Source organism: Macaca nemestrina, chromosome 10, assembly GCF_043159975.1.
Source record: "Macaca nemestrina isolate mMacNem1 chromosome 10, mMacNem.hap1, whole genome shotgun sequence".
Lineage (NCBI taxonomy): Eukaryota > Metazoa > Chordata > Mammalia > Primates > Cercopithecidae > Macaca > Macaca nemestrina.
This window is the reverse complement of record NC_092134.1, coordinates 136647811-136672084: the sequence shown is the minus strand read 5'-3', so window position 1 is coordinate 136672084 and position 24274 is coordinate 136647811. Positions and strand designations below refer to the sequence as shown.

At 56.1% G+C, this 24274-nt stretch overlaps 2 protein-coding genes across 7 annotated transcripts; one reads left to right on the top strand and one right to left on the bottom strand.

Moving 5' to 3' along the window:
• Positions 1-2021: 2021 nt before the first annotated feature.
• On the top strand, positions 2022-5973 carry LOC105484185 (glyceraldehyde-3-phosphate dehydrogenase). The gene is made up of 9 exons (XM_011745568.3): positions 2022-2138; positions 2403-2448; positions 4107-4206; positions 4288-4394; positions 4517-4607; positions 4698-4813; positions 4901-4982; positions 5187-5599; positions 5706-5973. The coding sequence occupies exons 2-9, from the start codon at positions 2420-2422 to the stop codon at positions 5773-5775; spliced, it is 1008 nt and encodes a 335-aa protein (XP_011743870.1). The 5' UTR covers positions 2022-2138; positions 2403-2419; the 3' UTR covers positions 5776-5973.
• Positions 5974-7108: 1135 nt separating this feature from the next.
• Positions 7109-23799, bottom strand: LOC105484186 (intermediate filament family orphan 1). Of its 6 annotated transcripts, none has more exons than XM_011745576.2 (9): positions 22983-23793; positions 19183-19243; positions 18938-19033; positions 18001-18141; positions 16908-17065; positions 16665-16785; positions 16304-16399; positions 9100-9230; positions 7109-8157 (listed from the first exon to the last, which is right to left on the bottom strand). In XM_011745576.2, exons 1-9 carry the CDS (start codon positions 23753-23755, stop codon positions 8052-8054), a joined length of 1683 nt encoding a protein of 560 aa, XP_011743878.1. In that variant the 5' UTR covers positions 23756-23793; the 3' UTR covers positions 7109-8051. The 6 variants fall into 6 exon arrangements, with proteins under 6 accessions (XP_011743878.1, XP_011743879.1, XP_070928422.1 ...); XM_011745577.2 differs by having other exon boundaries at positions 16304-16396; XM_071072321.1 differs by lacking the exons at positions 7109-8157; positions 9100-9230 and adding an exon at positions 9237-9330 and having other exon boundaries at positions 16304-16396; positions 22983-23798.
• Positions 23800-24274: the final 475 nt, after the last annotated feature.

Below are 24274 nucleotides of genomic sequence, written 5' to 3'. Positions count from 1 at the left end.
AAACCTGCTCTAGACCAAGGGTTGCTTTCCTTTGTGTGCCTCACCCCACCCCCACTCGTGTTCCCTAATCCCATCTCCAAAGGCTGACAGCGGACTGGGCCAGGCTGGTGGCAGGTCAGGTCATGATCCCTTCCAGCTCTGCAGGAGACAAGGTCTGTCTCCCGCATTCCTCACTGTTCCCAGGTCTGCAGGGGGCGCGGGCTATGCTGCAAGCGGGCTGCCCCTGAAGCCTGCCCACCCCTCTCCGGCTCCTCAAGTCGTCTCTGCTGAGTCACCTTAGAACCGGAGGCTGTGAGCTGGCTGTCGTGACCACACTGGTGCCTCTGCTGTCATGACAACAGCACACTACGTCAGTGGTGCTCCCTGGGCACCGAGCTCCCTCTTAGCGGGGAGAAGACAGTAATGAAAAATGACAAGCATGAGGCAGAGGGGAAGATGGCGCCCCCAAATCACGCTTGGTGGTGCAGGAGCATGGAGGTGCTCTTAACGCTCTGGATGGGAAAGGGTTAATGGTCCTGGTTGCAGGAATAGCTGAGTCAGAGGTGGGGCTTCCTCCACTCCCCCACCCCACCCTTCCACCATTAAGGACCCTCTTGCCTTGCTCTTGCTACTCTGCTCTGGGTGGTCATTGTGAAAAGCCCGCACCAACCATGCCAATGGCAGCCAGACGAGGACACAGCCTGGTTCTGGGTCCCAGGAGGAAAGGCAATCCCAGAAAGGCAGGGACAAGGACTGGAGTCCTGTGGGTGCCTTTTAAGCAAAGATTATCACCAGGCGGGCTAAACTTAGCAAACGGCTTTTAGCTAGAAGGGCAGGGGGCTGGTGTCAGGTTATGCTGGGCCAGCAAAGAGGCCCAGGATCCCCCTCCCATGCACCTGCTGATGGGCCAAGGCCACCCCACCCCACCCCCTTCCTTACAAGTGTTCAGCACGCTCCCATCCCACACTCACAAACCTGGCCCTCTGCCCTCCTACCAGAGAAATGGATACCCTGTGGGAAGGGGCAGGGGGCCTGTTCCCACCATGTGCCCAAGACCTCTTTTCCCACTTTTTCCCTCTTCTTGACTCACCCTGCCCTCAATATCCCCCAGCGAAGCCAGTGAAGGGGAGTCCCTGGCTCCTGGCTCGCCTGCACGTCCCAGGGCGGGGAGGCACTTCCGCCCTCACGTCCCGCTCTTCGCCCCGGGCTGGATGGAGTGAAAGGCACACTGTCTCTCACCCTAGGCAGCACAGCCCACGGGGCTCCAGGAGTGACTTTGTGGGAGGCCTCTGGGCCCCCACCAGCCATCCTGTCCTCCGCCTGGGGCCCCAGCCCGGGGAGAGCCGCTGGTGCACACAGGGCCTGGATTGTCTGCCCTAATCATCAGGTCCAAGCTACAGGGCTGCAGGACATCGTGACCTTCCGTGTAGAAACCTCCCCCTCAAGCCGCCTCCCGAGCCTCCTTCCTCTCCAGGCCCCCACTTCCCAGTGCCCAGGCCAGGCCTCGGTCCCAGAGAGGCCAGGAGCCAGGAGATGGGGAGGGGGAAGTGGGGGCTGGGAAGGGCCCACGGGCCCCTCCTAGCCCTTTGCTTCAGCTATTCCGGTGTCACTACCGCAGAGCCTCGAGGAGAAGTTCCCCAACTTTCCCGCCTCTCAGCCTTTGAAAGAAAGGGGAGGGGGCAGGCCGCGTGCAGCCGCGAGCCGTGCAGGGCTCGGGCTCCAATTCCCCATCTCAGTCGCTCCCAAAGTCCTGTTTCATCCGTGCGTGTAAGGGCCCCCGTCCTTGACTCCCTAGTCTCCTGCTGCCCACACTCCAGTCCTGGGAAGCAGCACCGATCACCTCCCATTGGGCCAGTCTCAGTCCCTTCCCCCCTCCGTCGGGGCCCACACGCTTGATGCGTGCCCAGTTGAACTAGGCGGCTGCGGAAAAAAAAAAGAGCAGGGAGAAAGCAGGGACCCGCTACTCGCGGTTTTACGGGCGCACGTAGCTCAGGCCTCAAGTCCTTGGACTGGGACTGGCTGAGCCCGGCGGGAGGCGGGGTCAGAGTCACCGCCTGCCGCCGCGCCCCCGGGTTTCTATAAATTGAGCCCGCAGCCTCCCCCTTCGCTCTCTGCTCCTCCTGTTCGAGAGTCAGCCGCATTTTCTCTTGCATCGCCAGGTGAAGACGGGCGGAGAGGAGCCCGGAGGCTAGGGACGGGCCTGAAGGCGGCAGGAGCGGGCGCGGGCCGGACGTGTTCGCGCCGCTGCGGGGTGGGCGCGGGCCAGGGTCCGGGTCCGGGCCCGGGCTGCCGCCGCATTGCAGGGGCGGGCGGAGGACGTGATGCGGCGCGGGCTGGGCATGGAGGCTGGTGGGGGGAGGGGAGGGGAGGCGTGGGTGTCGACCGGGACCACTAGGCGCTCACTGTTCTCTCTCTCCGCGCAGCGCATCCCTGAGACACCATGGGGAAGGTGAAGGTCGGAGTCAACGGGTGAGTTCGTGGGTGGCTGGGGGGCCCTGGGCCGCCCGCAAACTGCGTCTACGAGCCTTGCGGGCTCCGGGTCTTTGCTGTCGTATGGGGTAGGGTAACTGCGTCCGGCAAGGAGAGCTCAAGGTCAGCGCTCGGACCTGGCGGAACCCCGCACCCAGGCTGTGGCGCCCTGTGCAGCTCCGCCCTTGCGGCGCCATCTGCCCGGGGCCTGCCTTCCCTAGTCCCCAGGAACAGGAGGTCCCTACTCCCACCCGAGATTCCATCCGACCCGGACCCCTAGCTGGGGACACTTTCTTTCCTTTCGCGCTCTGCGAGGTCACGTGTCGCAGAGGAGCCCCTCCCCCATGGCCTCCGGCACCGCAGGCCCCGGGATGCTAGTGCGCAGCGGGTGCATCCCAGTCCGGAGGCTGCGCCTGCGGTAGAGCGGCCGCCATGTTGCAACCGGGAAGGAAATGAATGGGCCGCCGTTAGGAAACCCTGCTGGTGACTAACCCTGCGCTCCTGCCTCGGTGGGTGGAGTCGCGTGTGGCGGGGAAGTCAGGTGGAGCGAGGCTTCCCGGCCCCTGCTCTCAAGTAGGCCCCTGAGCTGCAAGCCCTATTTCCCCTCCGGGTGATGCTTTTTCTAGATAATTCTCTGGTAAATCAAAGAAGTGGGTTTATGGAAGTCCTCCTGTGTCCCCTCCCTCCAGAGGTGTGGTGGCTGTGGCTTGGTGCCAAGCCGGGGGGAGCTGAGTCATCGGTAGTTGGAAAAGGACATTTCCACCGCAAAATGGCCCCTCTGGTGGTGGCCCCTTTCTGCAGCGGCGGCTCACCTTATGGCCCCCCTCTTCCCCTGCCAGCCTAGCGTTGACCCCACCCCAAAGGCCAGGCTGTAAATGTCACCCGGAGGATTGGGTGTCTGGGAGCCTCGGGAAACCTGCCCTTCTCCCCATTCCGTCTTCCAGAAACCAGATCTCCCACCGCACCCTGGTCTGAGGATAAATATAGCTGCTGACCTTTCTGTAACTGGGGGCCTGGGCTTGGGCCGTCTCCCATCCCTTCTCCCACACACATGCACACACCTGTGCTCCCACTCCTGAATTCTGGAAAAGAGCTAGGAAAGGACTGGAAGCTTGCAAATTAAAGCCCTGGGACTAGGGGGTTAAAAAACAACTTCCCCTCTTCCCCCGGCCCAATCTCTGTCCCTTTTGTAGGCGGGACTTAGAGAAGGGGTGGGCTTGCCCTGTCCAATTAATTTCTGACCTTTACTCCTGCCCTTTGAGTTTGGTGATGCTGAGTGTACAAATCTTTTCTTCTTAAACGGTGCAGTTTGAAGCTGAGCTAGGCAGCAGCAAGCATTCCTGGGGTGGCATAGTGAGGTGCTGAATGCCACGTGCAAAGCTTGTGCCCAGACTGTGGGTGGCAGTGCCCCACATGGCCGCTTCTCCTGGAAGGGCTTCCTATGACGGGGGGTGTTAGGCAGCAGTGGAGCCTTCAGTTGCAGCCATGCCGTAAAGCCAGGCCAGCCTGGCAGGGGAGCTCAAGGGAGATACAATTCACCTCTTAATGGAGGTAAGGAGATGCTGCATTCGCCCTCTTAATGGAGAGGTGTCCTAGGGCAGCTCACATACTGTGGAGAAGCCTCCCCTCCTCATGCCTTCTTGCCTCTTGTCTCTTAGATTTGGTCGTATTGGGCGCCTGGTCACCAGGGCTGCTTTTAACTCTGGTAAAGTGGATATTGTTGCCATCAATGACCCCTTCATTGACCTCAACTACATGGTGAGTGCTGCCCCAAAGCTGATGTGGGAGGAGCCACCTGGCTGCCAGGCAGCCCCTTCACACCCTTGCGTATTCCCCCAGGTTTACATGTTCCAGTATGATTCCACCCATGGCAAGTTCCATGGCACCGTGAAGGCTGAGAACGGGAAGCTCGTCATCAATGGAAGCCCCATCACCATCTTCCAGGAGTGAGTGGAAGGCAGTGGGAGAAATGTGCTGTGGGGGGCAGCTAGGGTGGTGTGGCTCCCTTGGGTACATGGTAACCTCATGTCCCTCAATATGTCCTATCCCTGTCTCCCCCACCCCATAGGCGAGATCCCTCCAAAATCAAGTGGGGCGATGCTGGCGCTGAGTACGTCGTGGAGTCCACTGGCGTCTTCACCACCACGGAGAAGGCTGGGGTGAGTGCAGGAGGGCCCGCGGTAGGGGAAGCTGGCTCAGCCCTGCAGAGGCAGAACCCGGGTTTATAACTGTCTACTTCTCTGCTGTAGGCTCATTTGCAGGGGGGAGCCAAAAGGGTCATCATCTCTGCCCCCTCTGCTGACGCCCCCATGTTCGTCATGGGTGTGAACCATGAGAAGTATGACAACAGCCTCAAGATCGTCAGGTGAGGAAGGCAGGGCCAGTGGAGAAGCGGCCAGCCTGGCACCCTGTGGACACGCTCCCCTGACTTGCGCCCCCTCTTTGTTTGCAGCAACGCCTCCTGCACCACCAACTGCTTAGCACCCCTGGCCAAGGTCATCCATGACAACTTTGGTATCGTGGAAGGACTCATGGTATGAGAGCTGGGGAATGGGACTGAGGCTGCTGCCTTTCTCATGCAGGGCTGGCTCCTCCTCCCGGCCAGGGCTGCGTGCAACCCTGGGGGCTGGGCCTTCTGGGGACTGGCTCTCCCATAATTTCCTTTCAAGGTGGGGAGGGAGGTAGAGGGGTGGTGATGTGGGGAGCACTCTGCAGGGCCTCACTCCCTCCTTTTCCAGACCACAGTCCACGCCATCACTGCCACCCAGAAGACTGTGGATGGCCCCTCCGGGAAACTGTGGCGTGATGGCCGCGGAGCTCTCCAGAACATCATCCCTGCCTCTACTGGCGCTGCCAAGGCTGTGGGCAAGGTCATCCCTGAGCTGAACGGGAAGCTCACTGGCATGGCCTTCCGTGTCCCCACTGCCAACGTGTCAGTGGTGGACCTGACCTGCCGTCTGGAAAAACCTGCCAAGTACGATGACATCAAGAAGGTGGTGAAGCAGGCGTCGGAGGGCCCCCTCAAGGGCATCCTGGGCTACACTGAGCACCAGGTGGTCTCCTCCGACTTCAACAGCGACACCCACTCTTCCACCTTCGACGCTGGGGCTGGCATTGCCCTCAACGACCACTTTGTCAAGCTCATTTCCTGGTATGTGGCTGGGGCCAGAGACAGGCTCTTAAAAAGTGGTGCAGAGTCTGGCGCCCTCTGGTGACTGGCTCAGAAAAGGGCCCTAACGACTCTTTTCATCTTCTAGGTATGACAACGAATTTGGCTATAGCAACAGGGTGGTGGACCTCATGGCCCACATGGCCTCCAAGGAGTAAGACCCCCGGACCACCAGCCCCAGCGAGAGCACAAGAGGAAGAGAGAGGCCCTCACTGCTGGGGAGTCCCTGCCACACTCAGTCCCCCGCCACACTGAATCTCCCCTCACAGTTTCCATGTAGACCCCTTGAAGAGGGGAGGGGCCTAGGGAGCCCCACCTTGTCGTGTACCATCAATAAAATCCCCTGTGCTCAGCCAGTTCTTTGTCCTGTCTTATCCTAGGGTGTAGGGCAGAGGGAAGGGAAGCTGGGCTGTGTCAAGGTGAGACATTCTTGCTGGGAGGGACCTGGTATGTTCCCCTCAGATGGAGGGTAGGGCCTCCCAACCGCCTTGCTTGCCATTTGCTTCCTGCTCAGACTGAGTGCTACCGAAAGCTAGCACCACTACTTCAGAGAACAAGGCTTGCTCCAGTCCTAGGCTATCTGCTGCTGGCCAAACATGGAAGAAGCTGTTCTATGGGCAGCCCCAGGGAGGGTGACTGGTGGAGGAAGTCGGGGTTCACACTGGGCTGGTGACTGGTTAGTAGACCGCAGCCTGGAGATGAGCTGCAGCGGGTAATTCCAGCTTGGCCTCCGCAGCTGTGAGGTCTTGAGCAAGGACTCTTGCTTTCTGTGCCTGCCTGTCTTAGCTGAGGACGTCATTGTGGCCAGCCCCTAAGGTCTTCAGGAGGATTCATCTAGGTAAACAAGAACCTAAAACCATGCCCAAGATGGGCAGCGCTATAGAATCTTTAAAACTCGGTGAAGTTAGCGCCCACCTCGCACGGTTCTGAGGAAAAGATGGGTCAGGGTGACTTTCCATCATCACCCTTAAGGGAGCTTGGGTAGGGGCAAGGCGTGTCGCTGAGACCTAGGTCCAGACCCCTGGCTCTGCCACTGAAAGGCTCAATTGCTTTGGGCAGTTACTCCGGGGCCTCACTTTGCACGTGGACTTACCTAGTGGAGACAAAAGTACCTACCTCAGTAGAGCACACACACCTGTAATCCCAGCACTTTGGGAGGTCAAGGTGGGCGGCTCACCTGAGGTCAGGAGTTTGAGACCAGCCTGGCCAACATGGTGAAACCCCATTTCTACTAAAACTACAAAAATTAGCCAGGAGTGATGGCGTACACCTATAGTCCCAGCTACAGGTGTGCTGAAGCAGGAGAATCGCTTGAACTCGGGAGGTGGAGGCTGCAGTGAGCTGAGACCACACCACTGCACTCCAGCCTGGGCAACAGAGTATGAGGCTCCATCTCAAAAAAAAAAAAAAAAAAAAAAGTACCTACCTCAGAGTTCAAACTAGTGAATATTAGGAAGTGCTTGAGACAGTGACACCAAAGTGCACATTAAATACTCGCCAGTTTCATTATTATTAAAGAATCCATTTGAATGTCAGCTCAACACAGCCTCCTATACCAAGGCATTGTGAATTGCATCTCCCCCGTTTCTCCAGGCTTTTCCAAGAATCAGGGACACTGTAGCCTGTTGGTCTCAGAGTATGACAGACACGGAGGAGGCACATGTTTAGCTAATACTTAAACAGAGACCCTGAGCGCACATACACCCGCGCACACATGCCCGGAGCTTCACCTTCTCTGTCATTCTGCAGTGACCAGGAGAGCAAGAGCTCCCACCTCCCTTCAAAATACTGTGCCCATCCCGGGCACTAAGGCCTCTTTAAACCACGGCACATCCACGAGGGAGGGCCACAGCCACATACACTCCACCCAGCAGGTGGACAGCGTGAGCATGTGGACCAAAGCAGGGACAAGGTGCCCCGGCCAGCCCCAACGCCCTCCGCCGCTGACAGGGACAGAAGCCCTCTCCAACTGCGTGTGCTGCAGAGGCCATGTGTAGCCTCCAGGGGCGTTCTCTTCCACGCCAGTGCCTGGGCCAGTCAGCACCAGTGCGGAAGACAGTGAGCTGGCTCCGGACAACAGGCATGGAGGAAAGTTCCCACATTCACATTCCTGATAAGTGGACAAGGTGAGGGGCCGCAATCGCTCTGGCAGCATTTTAAAGATGGAGAAGTAGCAGACACCCACGCGTGAAGGCCGGAGAGCCCCAACTGTGGTGGAAACGGCCCCAAAATGGTAGGGCCAAGCCTAGCTCCAGACACCGCAGAGCCCTGGAGAAGCCAAGCCCGAGGGAGGAAGCCCGAGGGAGGAGCGCCTGTCCCCAGGGGCCAGGCCCGGTGCACTGCTGCAGCTGATGCTCCCCTCGGTGCAGCCCCACCCTCTGCCTTGCTGAGTTCCCAGCTGCGAGGGCCTCCGGTGCAAGGGAGAGGCAGGTCTCTATCTCATGGAGCTATCAGATGAGACATCGCGATCGGAGTCCTCAGCCTCGCTTGGCGGCGGCGGCGGGTCGCTAAGCGGGACCGCAGCGAAAGCAGGAGACTTTCTAGAAAAAAACACTAGTCGTCAACCTTGGGGCAGGCCGGAATCCTGAAGACGGCACTCCTCTTCCTGCCGCCTCATCCTCTGGCAACAGGTGAGAAGTACCGGAAGCGAGGGCGGGGCCGCGGGATGGAGAGGGAGCGGCAGGGACTGAACTCTCTCCAACCCCACCCTGACAGGGAAATGGGCCCCGCCTGTGTCTTGGGAACTGAGGCTGAGGTCAGGCACGATGGCTCACGCCTGTAATTCCAGCACTTTGGGAGGCCAAGGCGGGTGGATCACGACGTCAGGAGTTCAGGGCGAGCCTGGCCAACATGGTGAAACCCCATCTCTACTAAATATGCAAAAATTAGCCAGGTGTGGTGGTAGGCGCCTGTAATCCCAGCTACTTGGGAGCATGAGGCAAGATAATCCCTTGAACCCAGGAGGCAGGGGTTGTAGTGAGCCAGAAAAAAAAAAAAGAACGAACGAACTAGCTGAAGTCACAGGAGAGGAGAGAAGCTGCCGAGCCTTCAGCACCCTGACTCTAGGGTGTTGGCTTTATGTCTATCTGCAGTATTTTTGTGATTTTTAAAAATTCACTTTCTTGTTGCGGTGTAACTTACACAGGGTCAAATGCATAAATCATGGCCCTGACGTTAGATAAAAATCTGCCCCCACAACCCTTCTGTTCCTTGCCAGTTTTTAAACTGCCTCTAACCAGGGGAACCACCAGAGCTGGTGGCCTTGGGAGGTTTCAGTCCTCCCACCATGAATGGACACAGCGTCTTCCAACTGCCAAGGGAGAGAGCTGTGGGTCTGGAACAGCCACACCAGGTGACTCCCAAAGGGCAGCCCCACAGCAAGATGTGACCCAGTCACTGCCTGAGGGTCTTTGGGGCTGTGTTCCAACCTTTCTCCCCACTGCGTCCCCCAAGAAGGCCCCATGCCCAGGGGAGGCGCCTACCGGTCTCCAGACTGGGTGATGAGCCGGCGGCAGGTCTCCATCTGCACGTCCAGGCCGCGCTTCATGCTACACATCTCCATGTACTCATGCAGGTGCCGGTTCATGTCGTTCTTGGCTGTGGCCAGCTCCAGCTGTGGTGGGGCAGGCAGGGCCATCAGGGTTAGCAGGTGGGGTTCACAGCGCCTCTGTTCCCCGTGCCAGGAGGCTAACAGGCCAAGAGCAGTGGCTGGGCTGGGGGCCCAGGCAGCCATTACTGAAGGCTCAGATTTTAAAATAAATCAGACCAAGGCAGAAGGCACCCAATATGCTATCATTTCCTCTGGTTTTCCTGGAAATCTCTGCCTATGGAGGAATGCAAAGGTACTGCGGCAGGCTGTGTTCTTTTAAGACTGGTAAGAGTGGTGAGGAAAGTCGGTGTGGGCGGAATGGAGCAGATCCACAAGCTCCCAGGGCCACACGGGTTCCCGCCGGGCCTGGCTCATCCCTCATCCCCTGCACTGTGAGCTCCTGTAAGGGTTAGCGACGGGTCTTCCTCATCCTGGCAGACCCAGACCTCGAAGGGAATTAACTCACTCCGTGACGTGCCCACGAGACCACGGCATACAAGAAGCCTGGCTCACTGCTGAAAGGGGCCCAATCCTCTTACCATTTTCTCCTTATCACTTTATTTTCTCACCTAAAAGCCATTCTGAGACACTACAAGGAAGACTCCCATATTGGAGGTGCCATTGATTCTGAGACATGTCCTGACTTCAGAAATGTCACACGTGGAAAACATGGGGCTCAGAATCAAAGAAATCCAGTCTCCCTCCCAGAGCCCATTCTTCAGCCCAAACTCTGAGGCAGGCAGAGAGGCACGGCCCAGGCAGCACAAACTCTGTGCCAGGGACAGCCGACTGCCTCTCTTTGTTTTGGGTACAAAGGGCAGGGGCCACAAGGGGAGGCAAAATGAAACTGCCTGGAGATGACGTTCGTGACTGCCTGAGTGAAGAGAATGGGGAAGATACCAGCTGTGATAATCTGGATTGGACAGAGAGGGTGGGAACTTAGAGAAAGATGGAAACAGGTTACAGGGCCAGACAACAGAGATGATCAGGACAGTGACATCTGGGATGAGATGGTGGCTGGCTGGGTGAGAAGCCCCAGTGGGGACAGCTTCAGTGGTAGCCTTGGCTCCACAGCTGGAGCCCCACAGTAGTGGGAGGAACAGGACACGGTGACTGTTCAACCCAGGGAGAAAATACAGAGCCACCAGTCCTTGTTCAGATCAGCTGCCTACACGCCAATTTCTCCACCTTGGAAAAGCTGGAGTGCAGGGGGCTGGGTTCTGGAACCATCACTCAGGGAGACTGGGAAGAAGGAAATGAACCAAATATATTCTACTGAAATACAAGGCTAGTACTGCCACCAGTAGTCTCTGCATATGTCTATGTCCCCACTTAATTCACAAATTTACAGCAGGAACAAGGTCAGGAGGTGAACGTGCAAGTCAGGAGATGTCCTTGACAAGCTACCTTGAAAACTGCAGGCTTGGCCGGGCGCGGTGGCTCAAGCCTGTAATCCCAGCACTTTGGGAGGCCGAGACGGGCGGATCACGAGTTCAGGAGATCGAGACCATCCTGGCTAACACGGTGAAACCCCGTCTCTACTAAAATACAAAAAAAAATTAGCCGGGCGAGGTGGCGGGCGCCTGTACTCCCAGCTACTCGGGAGGCTGAGGCAGGAGAATGGCGTGAACCCGGGAGGCGGGGTTGGCAGTGAGCTGAGATCCGGCCACTGCACTCCAGCCTGGGCAACAGAGCTAGACTCCGTCTCAAAAAAAAAAAAAAAAAAAAAAAAAAAAACTGCAGGCTCGCTGTGTGACCAGACTTGGGGGTGAGAGGGGAGGAGATGGAGAGAGGTGAGGAGCAGTGGGGAAGAACTGCCTCCCGCCCACCACTCCGGGCCTTGGCTTTGCCAGAGGAACTGGTCCTTGCTCCATCTTAGTGACCCTGAGAGATCAAAGGTCACAAAGATAAAGGCACCTTGGGTACTCCTGAGGTCAGCAAGTCCTCCTAACAGTTCCCCTAATGCAGAAGTCCCCAAACCCGAGGCCACGGACCAGTACCTGTCTGTGGCCTGTTAGGAACCAGGCCAAACAGCAGGAGGTGAGCAGTGGGCAAGTGAGTGAAGGTTCATCTGTATTTGCAGCCGCTCCCCATCACTGGCATACGGCCCGAGCTCCACCTCCTGTCAGATCCGCGGCGGCATTAGATTCTCACAGCAGCGTGAACCCTACTGTGAACTGCGCATGCGAGGGATCTAGGTTACGTGCTCCTTATGAGATTCTAATGCCTGATGATCTGTCACTGTCTCCCATCAGCCCCCAATGGGACTGTCTAGTTGCAAGAAAACAAGCTCAGGGCTCCCACTGATTCTACATTATGGTGAGTTATATAATTATTTCATTATATATTAAATGTAATAAAAATAGAAATAAAGTGCACAGGCTGGGCATGGTGGCTCACGCCTATAATCCCAGCACTTTGGGAGGCTGAGGCAGGTGGATCACCTGAGGTCGGGAGTTCAAGACCAGCCTGACCAACATGGAGAAACCCCGTCTCTACTAAAAATACAAAATTAGCCAGGCGTGGTGGCACATGCCTGTAATCCCAGCTACTTGGGAGGCTGAGGCAGAAGAATCGCTTGAGCCCGGAAGGCAGAGGTTGCAGTGAGCCAAGATTGTGCCACTGCACTCCAGCTTGGGCAACAAGAGCGAAACTCTGTCTCAAAAAAAATAAAATAAAATAATTTTTAAAAATAGTAACAAAGTACACAATAAATGTAATGTGCTTGAATCATCCCAAAACCATTCCCCCCCGGGTGAGTGGAAAAACTGTCTTCCACAAAACCAGTCCCTGGTACCAGAAAGGTTGGGGACTGCTGCCTAAAGTCATTGTACTGGGAGAGAGGAGGAGTCATGATTTGAAAATACCTTTGGCCGGGCGCGGTGGCTCAAGCCTGTAATCCCAGCACTTTGGGAGGCCGAGGCGGGCGGATCACGAGGTCAGGAGATCGAGACCATCCTGGCTAACACAATGAAACCCCGTCTCCACTAAAAATACAAAAAATTAGCCGGGCGTGATGGCGGCGCCTGTAGTCCCAGCTACTCGGGAGGCTGAGGCAGGAGAATGGCGGGAACCCGGGAGGCGGAGCTTGCAGTGAGCCGAGATCGCGCCACTGCACTCCAGCCTGGGCAACAGAGCAAGACTCCGCCTCAAAAAAAAAAAAGAAAAGAAAATACTTTTTTTTTTTTTTTTTTTTTTGGAGACGGAGTCTCGCTCTGTTGCATAGCCTGTAGCACAGTGGCACAATCTCAGTTCACTGCAGCCTCCACCTCCCAGATTCCAGCAATTCTTCTGCCTCAGCCTCCCAAGTAGCTGGGATTACAGATGCCCACCACAATGCCTGGCTGATTTTTGCATTTTTAGTAGAGACGGGGTTTCACATGTTGGTGGCCAGGCTGGTCTCGAACTCCTGACCTCAAGTGATCTGCCTGCGTTGGCCTCCCAAAGTGCTGGGATTACAGGCAAGAGCCACCGCACCCAGCCAAAAATAGCTTAAAAGGCATTATTCCATTTAATATATCATTTTTGTTCTTTCAGATCATGTTTTACACTGGGCACTGGAGGTCCAGGGAAGACTAGCGAGAGATGGCAGCCCGAGATCTCTTCACGAAGATGGCTGCACAAAGGCCTCTACTTCGTTGAAGATGCAGTGAAAATACAGACCTTAAACCACCATCCAAAAGAGGGAGGCAAGAATCAGGTAAGCAGCAGGGAGGAAACAGCGAGCCAGGGTAGACAGAAGGGTGGGGACGACTGGTTTCCCTTGCCATGTCTTTAGCTAGCAGCACAAATCCACGAAATCTCATTTACCTGCCCAAGAAAACCGGGTTTGATGAAGAAGCAGGACAGTTTGATGTGTGTTGGGAGAATGAGTATATAGGAAAATAATTTCTCGACTTCTTTCTCAAACACATCCAATGTGAGAGCAATAAAAATAAAGTCACTCCCTCCTTATCCACTGGTTTCACTTTCCACGGCTTCAGGTACCCAAGGTGAACTTTGATCTGAAAATATTAAATGAAAGATTCCAGGCCAGGTGCAGTGGCTCACGCCTATAATCCCAGCACTTTGGGAGGACGAGGCGGGTGGATCACGAGGTCAGGAGATCAAGACCATCCTGGTTAACATGGTGAAACCCCGTCTCTACTAAAACATATAAAAAATTAGCCAGGCATGGCGGTGGGCACCTGTAGTCCCAGCTACTCGGGAGGTTGAGGCAGGAGAATGGCATGAACCCGGGAGGCAGAGCTTGCAGTGAGCCAAGATAGTGCCACTGCACTCCAGCCTGGGCGACAGAGCGAGACTCCATCTCAAAAAAAAAAAAAGATTCCAGAAATAAACAATTCCTAAGTTTTAAATTGCACACTGTTCTGAGTGACCTGATAAAATCTCACACAATTGGCCGGGTGTGGTGGCTCAAGCCTGTAATCCCAGCACTTTGGGAGGCCAAGGTGGGCGGATCATGAGGTCAGGAGATCCAGACCATTCTGGCTAACACTGTGAAACCCCATCTCTACGAAAAATACAAAAAAAATTAGCCGGGCGTGGTGACGGGCGCCTGTAGACCCAGCTACTCGGAAGGCTGAGGCAGGAGAATGGGGTGAACTCGGGAGGTGGAGCTTGCAGTGAGCCGAGATCGCGCCACTGCACTCCAGCCTGGGCGACACAGAGCGAGACTCCATCTTGGGGGAAAAAAAAAAATCTCACTCTATCCAGACCGGGACATGAACTCTCCCCTCTGTCCCAAGGATCCACACTGTCTGCACTGCCTGCCCATTAGTTACTTGGTAGCCATCTCAGTGATCAGATTGACTGTCATGGTATCGCAGGGCCTGTGTTCAAGGAACCCTTACTTTTACTTCATAATGGCCCCAAAGCACAAGAGTAGTGATGCTGGCAATTTGGATATGCCAAAGAGAAGCCAAAATGTGCTCCCTTTAAGTGAAAAGGTAAAAGTTTTCAACTTAATAAGAAAAAGAATCCGATACTGAGGTTACTAAGGTCTATAGTAAGAATCTTCTATCCGTGAAATTGTAAAGAAGGAAAAAGAAGTTTGTGCCAGTTTTGCTGTCACACCTCGAACTGCAAAAGGTACTGCCACACCGCATGCTAAGTCTTAGTTAAGAGAGAAAAAGCATTGAATGTGTGGGTGGAAGACATGAACAGAAACACGTTCCGGTTGACAGCACCTGGACCCAAGCTATCAGGGGGTCAGTGCTATCTTTGGTTTCAGGCATCCACTGTGGGTCCTGGAACACATGCCCTGCAGGTAAGAGGGCACTACTGTATGAATCTCCCACATGGGCTTGAAGAGAGGCTGAGAGTCAGAGAAGGCTCCATGCCTCTCCTCAAGTCAGAGCGTCGGGAAAGGACCATCTCACCAGGCCAGGAGAGCTCACAGGGGTCCCGTCCATCCCTCCTCCCACAGCAACCTCCATTCTGTGGTTCCACAAATCCTTCCTTTTTTTTTTCTTTTTTTTGAGACAGAGTCTCGCTCTGTCACCCAGCTGGAGAGCAGTGGCACAATCTCGGCTCACTGCAAACTCTGCCTCCCGGGTTCATGTCATTCTCCTGCCTCAGCCTCCCGAGTAGCGAGTAGCTGGGGCTACAGGTGTCCGCCACCACGCCCGGCTAATTTTTTTTGTATTTTTCGTAGAGACAGGATTTCACCGTGTTAGCCAGGATGGTCTCGATCTCCTGACCTCGTGATCCGCCCACCTTGGCCTCCCAAAGTGCTGCGATTACAGGCGTGAGCCACCGTGCCCGGCCTCCACAAATCCTTCTTGCAGGTCCTAAAGCCTAGAGTTTGAGTTAAAGCACCAGCTCCACTTGCCTCTAGGTACCTCTAGAAGGTACTTCAAGGCTTGGGAAAAAGCATGGAGACTTCTGTTATCTCAACGGCTGAGTGGAAGAAACAGGAAAGTCCCGGTCCGTCTCAGTGCTATGGCACTGATAGTGTTAATAATAATAAAATGGTCCCCACTATGCTACACTCGCTATGAGCCAGACACTGCCCTAAGCTCCATATGTGCATTATTTCATCCGCTCTTCTAAACAACCCTATAGATGAGGTACTATTAAATTCCTCATTTTACAAATAAAAAGGCCAGGCGCAGTGGCTCATGCCTGTAATCCCAACACTTTGGGAGGCCGAGTTAGGAGGACTGCTTGGACCCAGAAGTTTGAGGCCAGCCTGGAAAGCATAGTGAGACCCTATCTCTGTAAAAAATCAAAAAATTAGCCGGGCGTGGTAGCACACGCCTGTGGTCCCAGCTACTTGGGAGGCTGAGGTAGAAGGATTGCTTGGATCCAGAAGATCAAGGCTGCAGTGAGCCTGGAGTGACAGAGCAAGACCCTGTCTCAAAAAAAAGAAAGAAAAGAAAAGAAAAGAAAAGAAAAGAAAAGAAAAGAAAAGAAAAGAAAAGAAAAGAAAAGAAAGAGAAACAGGTACAGGACAGGACACATGGCTCGTGCCTTTAATTCTAGCACTTTGGGAGGCCGAGGCAGGAGGATCACTTGAGCCCAAGAGTTTAAGACCTGCCTGGGAAACACAGGGAGACCCCATCTCTACAAAAAATAAAAAATAAAAATTAGCTGGGTGTGGTGGCGCACACCTGTGGTCCCAGCTACCCAGAAGGCTGGGGTGGGAGGATCACTCCAGCCTAGGCAACAGAGTGAAACAGAGTGAGACCTTGTCTCAAAAAAGAAAGGACAGAAAGACAAGAGAGGGAGGGAGGGAGAGAGGGAGAGAGGGGAAGAGAGAGAGAGAGAGAGAAAAACGGGGGAAGGGAGGAAGGGAGGAAGGAAGAGAGGGAGGGAGGGAGGGAGGGAGGAAGGAAGGGGCTCAGAGGGAACAAGTAACTTGTTACACGTTCAGAGCGGTTGTAAGTAACAGAGCTGAGATTTGAACCAACATCTCTCTGCTTCTAGAGCCTGAGGTCTTCAGAGCCCACCAGAAGGACTATAGCTGAGAGATCACTCCTCCTCCCAAGACCTTGGTCTCTAGGGTCCTGCAGGAGGGATGAGGCCACTGCACCTGCAGCCCCACTCAAAACCCTCTGGGACACTGTGCCCCTGGCTTCCGCTCCTGCCCTTACCTCTATCTGGTCAATGGTCTCCTGATACTCCTTCTCCCGGGTTTTGAACAGGGACTCCGTATCTTTAATCACCTTCTCCAGGCTATCTTCCTGCTGCTGGAGTAGAAAGGGAAGCAGGGGAGGCCAGCCAGGGAGGGATGGGATAGGGCGCATTCCAAGGGCCAAGTCAGGGAGAGAGAGAGAGAGAGGAAGTCCGGTTAAAGAAACTGGAGAAAGAAAAGCAAAAGGATAAAGGAAGAGGGGAGACGCAGGTAGAGGATGACAGCCACATGGGGGGACAGAGCGAGGAGAGGAGCGGGGGGGTGGGCGTCAGGCTGGAGAGGCAGAGCCAGAGGGCCCTGAGGCCGGGAGCAGAGGTTACCTCTCCCTGGGCCTCTGCAGCTGCCATGGCATAGCCTGAGAAATCCTCCCAAAGCAGCAGGGTCTCCTCAGTCTCCTCCCAAGTCAGGCTGTCACAGTCGTCCTCAAAATCATACTCCCTCCTAGAGACAGGGAACCCGGGTGTCAGGGCGGGCGGGGCCTCGTCCTGGCGGGGGACTGGGGAGCTCCGGCCTCCTGGGCTGCTGTGGCATCGGTGCTACGGGAGCACGGCCTGCGGACTCACAGCTGGTTGAGCATGCGCTGCATCTCCTCGTTGATGCTGAGGGCTGTGCTCTCCTCCTCATCCCCATCGGGCTGGCGGGGCCCCTCACTCTCCGACAGGGAGGTGTCCTCCTCGACGGCAGCCTTGCGCTCCCGCTTCCGCCCCCCCATGGATGGGACCTTAATGGGAGACAAGTGCAGAGACTACAGAGACGAGGCCGGGTGCATGAGGAGAAAGGGCGGGAGCGGGAGGCCGGGCAGAGAGGGCGGGAATGGGGGAGAAGCGTGAACCAGCAGGAAGGGTGGGGCAGACAGAGAGAAAAGTCACAGTTACAATGACAGGAACAGAAACACGGACAGTCACCAAGGGCCAGGCACACAGACACACAGCAGAGGCCAGGGCTGCAGACTGAGAAGGCAGAACAAGAAGAAATCGAGAAAGAGAGAGTCAGACAAGGGAGGAAGGGCTCGCTGGGGCCGCAGTCAGATGTGCATGATGGCTCAAGAGGAAATTTATTTTCTACAAAAAGTCTTTCTGATTAAATGACTCAACTAAAAAAAAAGCTTTAGGTTGCAAGGAGGATGAGGGTGCAATGTGTACAAAGGAGAACCTGAATCACATCCAGATCTGGAAAGCCAGGGGAGAAGGGAGAGAAAGAAATGCAGTCAAGAGAACAAGAGATAGAGAGAAAAAGGGGAAGAGCAAGGAAAAGAGAAAGGGCAGAAAAAAAATCAGTGCTCAAGAGCCCAGCGGGCCCAAACTGAGGGCCAGGAGGCCTAGGCAGCTTAGAACTGGGACTGGGACATTAATAAGCTTGCATGAGATCAAACTAACCAGCTTCTTCTGTGGAGAAGGCAAGAGAGAAGATAAGAGGAAGAGAGGAGAGGAAGCAGACAGAGGAGAGAGAGGGGGAAGGGAGAAACGGCGTTAGAGACCGCTTCCACAATGCCCCTCCTGACGCTGCTCCTTACCCCCCAGCCTAGCCCCGTGAGGGCCCCAGGTGCCAGGTAAGGCTCCCCAAGCAGGAGGCAGGGCCTGCGTTCCAGGCCAGCCGCCAAGGAAGCATCTCCCTGCCCCACCCACCCCTGAGAGCAGAGGGCAGCTCCGTCCTCACCTGGAACATCTGGATCATGTCCTCGCAGTTGCGCTGCTGAGCCACATCGCAGAGCTTGGCAGTGATGTCGATGCGGCGGCAGATGTCCATATCCACCTTCATGGCTTTCTCCTGGATCTTGGTGTCCAGCTCCGACAGGTTCTGTCCAGGGAGCCCAGGGAACAGTGAGGAGGCGGCCAGTTCTCCAGACAAGGACGAATGAGGCCTGGCAAGGTCCTCATCCTTCCCACCACATTGCACTGGTGCCTCTTCTGTGGAGTCTCCCTGAGCTGAGTGCACCCCTCTTCCTGGGGAGCGGGGGCCCCCCCACAGCACTGTGTGCATGTGCTGGGCAACGGGCAACTCGGGCCGCTGCTCCCTGACCAAACGGAAGCCCTGAAGAGCATGGCCAGTGCCCGGGACATACAGGGGCTCACTGGAACCATTAGCGGTCCTCATCCTCCTGGAACTTACATCCCCAGAGAGAAAGAGACTCCTGGGAATTGTAAGAGTGGAGAAAGGACTATACTAATCGCAACAGCTCACACTCTTCCAGCTAATACTGCGTGCTGGGCACCGTCCTGAGTACATGATCACCTCCACGATACTCCTGCAGAGTGCACGCCTTTATTTCCCCACGCCAAAGATGATGCCTCAGAGGCTGAGGAATCGGCCCAGGGCCCCGGTGCCAGCTGCAGAGCCTCCACCCCAGAAGCCGCTCACTAACTGCTCTGTAACCCTAGGCCCTCAGAATCTCGCCACCTCTGTGACGCAACACCAAGACTTTTGTTCCTTCTCTTTCTCTGGAGTTAGGGGTGGCTGGGGGAAAAGGGAAGGAGAGCAAAAAGAAGGGGAGGAGCCGTGGATGGGACACCAACAGGCCAACACTGGAAGGGCCTGCTCCTCTGGCCTCAGAAGCCTCACTTCGACCCTCGGGGAAGCCTGGGGCTGCACTCACGTTACTCATGAGCCCCTTGAAGACCACCAGCTCAGCCTTCAACTGTTCCACCTTCAGTGCCAGCTCCTCCTGGCAGGCATCAGCCTCCTGGGCTTCCTGCAGTTGGGAGAAACCCTGATGTTAGTGGCACTGCCGAGGTGGAAGGAAGATAAAGATGACAAGGAGGGACAGGAGATGGCAGCAGGGTCATGGGCAGACAGGGGCACCCAGTGAAGCACCAGCAGCAAGTGGGGTGCCACCCTCACCTCCTGGAGCTCATTTACACGGTCTTGCAGCTGGATCCGCACCGTGTACTCCTCTTCCCACCTGACAGACATGGGAAGGGCAGAGAGAGCTTAGGTACAGAGTCCTTCCCTGCCCCCATGGCTCCCTGTCCCCACCTCTCTGGCTCAGGCCTCAGACCCCAGTTCTGGTTCCCTGGATGGGGAGAAGCAGGGCACGGGAATGCCTGGCCAGCCAGCTGGTGACCAACTGCAGCTGTCACGTGGCTCTGTGCTTCCTGACGGGCGTCCAGCTCGCCAGCTGCCTTCCCGGAACCTCCGGGCCACACACCAGGAGCTCTGTTTGGGCAACTGCTGAGGCTCCAAGTCCTCTGCGGCGCCCATCCCCGCTCAGGCCCCAGCTCAGCCAGCTGTCTGGCTGGCCTCATCGCCCACCGCCTGCCCACACCAGACCACCAGGTCCACCCGGCCCAGTCTCCCACCTTCAGTCGCACAGATCCAGGCTCCCGCCTCCTGCCCGCACCAGAACAGAGCTCGTCGAGCCCGCTGCCCTGCCTCTTGTGGTATCATTTAACCCTGTAAAAGCATCTGCAGGACACATACTGTATCAACAGAGTGGGTCAAGAGCCTGGTAGGAGACACTCAAAGTCCTTCCCCACAAGCTCCAGAAACTGCCCACCCAGAGCCTCCTCTAAGTGAGTCACAGAGAGGCGGCCAGGCTGGCTCAGAGGCCAGAAGTCCTACAGCAGCATGACAGCAGTGGAAACACGAGCCTGGGGTTACTAGCGCTCCAACCCAGAGGAAAAGAGAAAGCAGAGTATGTAAAGGGGCCCGGTGAGTACGGCGGATGAGAACTAGAAGCAGCCTCTTGCGGGGCCCAGAGTTCAGAGATGAAGGCTGCAGGTGGGCTGGACGACACTGTGGGCCACAGGGCAGGGTCCTAGGGAGGGCATGCTTCCCAGAGCCAGCTTTGTCATGTCTCATCAGCCATGGCAGGCGGCGCATATTCCATTCCATCACAGAGATGGAAGCCAGGGCAATGTGCTGCTTAGGACCTGCCCAGCGTTCCAGGGCCCCGCAGTCTAGCTGGTGTAGCAGCACATCTCAGACCCTGTTCCTGTGAGCTCATCCCTTCTGCCAGCCTGAGAAAGGAGAGGAACTGCACCAAGAGAGAAACTTCAACACAAGAAAGGTGGTTAGGAAGGGGCCAAGAAGACAGCAAGAAAAACGAAAATCTAAGTGGGCAGCTTCTGAAGCCTTGGCTTAAGCCCTTTCTTCCCCTTCCTTCCATCTTCCTTCCTATGTCAGCCTCTGGGTCCCATTCTCCTCACTCACAGCCGCACTGCAGTATTCCTAATAATAACTCCTCTACATCACCTCGGCTGCCCCTCCCTGCTGGGCAGAGCAGGAGGAGGCAGCCAGCCCAGCCACCACCCTGCCAGCTCCCCACACAGCCGGGCTCCCCACACAGCCCAGCTCCCAGCCTTCCTGGCTCCCAGCCCCCTTCCCTGTGTGTCCCACAGGTGCTTCTCCCCTCCCCCCTGGCATTCTCATGCACACAGTCAGGCCACTAAGAGCCATAGTTGCATCAGGTTATATGTTTTCTTAGCTAAGCCCCTTATCTTTTCTGGGTCTTGGTTTCTTCATCTACGATGTGAAGGCATGAACTGTGGTGCCCTCATGCCCCTGGAGCCCATGAGTCCCTCGAGGAAGACAGTAAACCTGTCAAAGGCATGCTAACTCTGGACAAGATGTGTGAGGGAGGGCAGGAGGGGCTATCTGACAGTGAGCTCAACAAAACCTGGAAGAAACTTAAGGAAGGCGGTTAGCTAAAGGTTAAGCTTAAGGAAATCTTACAGGGTAAAAAATCTAAAAATGAATCACCTGGAAGTCCACTACAATTCTATTGTTCTTTAGCCAGATTTCACACAAACAGGTTCATTTTCACCTCCATTTCCATCTGGTCTCACTTACAAGGTTCCCTTAACATGGGCAGAATCTGAGAGCGATTTCCATGCATTCTGCATGAACCAAACACCACTCTTAGAAAAAACTCTATCCCTGGGTTGAAGAGAGAAAGCAGGGACCAATCCTAGGTTGGAAAAATGGGGGCTCAAAAAAAGGTCACACGCAAGGCAGGGGAGCTGAAAATAGAACCCAGGAGGCCTTCAGCTACCTCCCAGTTTAGTGCTCAAGCCATCCCAGGCCTTCCAGGCAGAAAACAGGAGTTACAGTGTTGCTATAAAGAGACCAGAATGAGGGCAAGGGATCTGGGGTGGAAGAAGAGTCACTGCCAGTATCACGTACCATCCAAGTCTAGCTACGGCCTTCTACACAGCAGTGTGCTGCAGAGCTATGAGCTAATCAGTCCCCAAGGAATAACTCTTTCCTGCCCTGGACAGCTGGACCAAGGACAAACGCTCCTTCAGTTAAAAAAAAAAAAAAAGAAAAGAAAAAAGCTCCTGAGAACAGCAGTTGTTCCTGTGGTTATGGATGTATTCCAGAACTGTGCCTGTTCCACTGCTGAGTGTGTTAGTTAGCTCCTGCACGGGCAGAGCAGGCTGGTTCGGGTGCCAGAATGACTTCAGGACAACTGAAACTCCCAAGGACATGTAACATGGACCACAACTAAGGAAGCCAGCACAAGGACAGGACTCAAGCTCAGAAAGCCTGCTGATCTCTGATCTGGTAAACTCCAGCAGGGTGGAGATCCCTGAAGGTCGCCCCCACACCCAGTGGTCATTTCCTAGAACATTCGGCCAATCCTCACCCAGCGCTGAATCTCGGCTACACTGGGCTGCATAGGTAGTTCCCAGGCCCGCCCACAAGGGGTCATAATAGCTGAGATGAGAGGGGAGACCGCCAAACCAAAGTCTTCTCTGACTGTCAGTCACCGCCTTCCTCCTCAAGGCATGGGTTGGAGTCTGCAAGACACTACCTCTGTTCTCCTGTCCTATCGACTTGGTTATCAGCCATCTAAGGAATCCACTTGGTATACAGCCAGCACTCCTGGCATCACATCCCTTCCCCTTGCCCCTTGGGACCGGGCTCCTCTCAGACAGCCAAATCTTCATCCACAGAATGCACTGGGCCCGCCCCGCGGCCTCGCAGTCCTAGGGAGTGTCCATATCCCAGCTTCTCCCAGCTCAGTCCCCTGCTGGCTCTCCACTCTCCCTCCACCGCTGGCGTTTTATACTGCCAAGAGATTCCCCCATCAGCCCTGCTCTCCACCCTCACCCTAGGGAATTCCCTTCACTCTTTCTTTTCCCACTTTGTTGACCTACTCAAGCAATGAGGTCCCGGAGCTTTTCCTATGAAACCACAGCAGGTACCTGGTTTCCATCAGTATTCTTTGAGAAACCTTGGGCTGTGAAAGAATCACCCGTTGCAAGGTACAGCCCCTTCCTTACCACCCCCTTCCAATTTCACTCAATTTACTCTCCCAAATTGACGCTATATCCTTGCCTCCTACTTTTCAAGTTTATATCCCTAAACTGCCCCAGGGCTGAGACCGGTAGGGCTCAGACCCAGTCCCTTTCACACCCACAAAGCCCGCAGTTAAGCCTGGATGCAGAGACAAGCCGGAAAAGTAGGAATTCCCCAGTGTTCCGCTCCCAGCGTCCTTCTTCCTGTCACGAGTGGGGCTTCTGCATTCTCTGCAGATTCTAGTCTCCCTGCGTCCAATTCCTTCCAAGCTCCTCATTATACAGCACAAACTTTCCTCTCATTCTTTTCACCCCTGATTCTTCGGAACCCACACCGCCTCCCGGCCCGTTGTGAGGGGCATGACACAGAGAGCCCTGTCCCCTCTTCCCAATCCCTACCTCCGCTTGTACTCGTCCCGCTCCCGCTTCACTTTGGCCAGCACGTTGTAGAGCGCGCGGATCTCAGGCGTGATGGTGTCGATTTGGACGCCCACCCCATCCGGGTGCACCCACGACAAGCCAGGCCCTTGCACCAGAGTGGGCTCCAGTCCCGGCCCGAGCCGGCGGGCGTGCGAGAACGACCAGATGGTGCCGGGCATGAAGCGGGCAGACGAGGAGTAGGCGGTGGAGGTGGAGGTGGAAGACGACGAGAGGCTGGCCGCGGAGGGCGCGAGGGGGCCGGCCGGAGAGCGCGCGGGCGAGCCCAGCACCCGCGCCGACGGGCTGCAGACAGCGGCCGGCCGGGCGCCCAGCGGCAGCCCCAGGGGCCGGATGGGGCTGACGAAGCCGGTCTGCACGGCCTGGTCGCGACGACCCAGGCCCCGCCGGCCCTGCTTACCCTCCTCCAGCGCTTGCTGCAGCTGCTTCTCCAACAGCCGGTTCCGGCGCTCCAGCTCATGCACCTTGGCCAGGAAGCAGCGGAACCGGAGGTTCAGGGTCTTGAGCACGTTGATGTTGGAGCCCAGGTCATTGCGGAGGGCCATGGCGGCAGGCGGGGCCGGGCCCGGCCCGGGGGGCGAGTAGGCAGCAGGGCCGGCCGGCGAGAGAGGCGCCGGGGGTAAGTCTCCTCCCCCGGCGAAGTGGTCGCCTCCCAGTGAGTCCCCCAGCGGCCCGGCCAGGCCCTGCTGCTCCTGCTGTAGGAGGAAGAGGTTGGGGCCGAATAACGGATTCATGGCTGCGCCTTCTGCTGGGAGATGCAAACCAGTGCAAGAGCAGGGATGGAGGGCGAGCGAGAAGAGCCAATGCGGCGCCGGCGGGACAGGGCCGACCAATCAGGAGGCTCGGCGGCAGGGCAGAGGTCAGGGGGCGGGCCGAGGGGGAAGCCAATGACAGGCTCCAATTGGAGGCCGGACCCTGGACCTTTCCGGATCTGAAGCCGAGCCCAGGGATGAGGGGCCCACCGCCTGGAATCCAGCTGGGGTGGCGTAAAGCCCAGGCCCTCCAGTACCCCATGGGTTCTGCTGGCAAGCCCATCTCCCCTACGCTACTTTTTTTCTGAGACCGAGTCTCACTGTCGCTCAAACTGCAGTAGCGTGATTTCGGCTCACTGCAACCACAGCCTCCCAGGTTCAAGCGATTCTCCTGCCGCAGTCTCCCGAGTAGTTAGGATTACAGGTGCCCGCCACCATGCCCGGCTAATTTTTTGTATTTTTAGTGGAGACGAGATTTCACCATGTTAGCCAGGCTGGTCT

Excerpts from the sequence above, each read along its gene's own strand:
- LOC105484185 (XM_011745568.3), top strand. The coding sequence starts at position 2,420 with ATGGGGAAGGTGAAGGTCGGAGTCAACGG. Across the intron at positions 4,814-4,900 it reads AACAGCCTCAAGATCGTCAG|CAACGCCTCCTGCACCACCA; the intron begins GTGAGGAAGGCA and ends CTTTGTTTGCAG. Across the intron at positions 5,600-5,705 it reads TTTGTCAAGCTCATTTCCTG|GTATGACAACGAATTTGGCT; the intron begins GTATGTGGCTGG and ends TTCATCTTCTAG.
- LOC105484186 (XM_011745576.2), bottom strand. The coding sequence starts at position 23,755 with ATGAATCCGTTATTCGGCCCCAACCTCTTCCTCCTACAGCAGGAGCAG. Across the intron at positions 19,034-19,182 it reads GTGTAAATGAGCTCCAGGAG|GAAGCCCAGGAGGCTGATGC; the intron begins GTGAGGGTGGCA and ends TCCCAACTGCAG. Across the intron at positions 9,231-16,303 it reads AGACCATTGACCAGATAGAG|CTGGAGCTGGCCACAGCCAA; the intron begins GTAAGGGCAGGA and ends GCCCCACCACAG.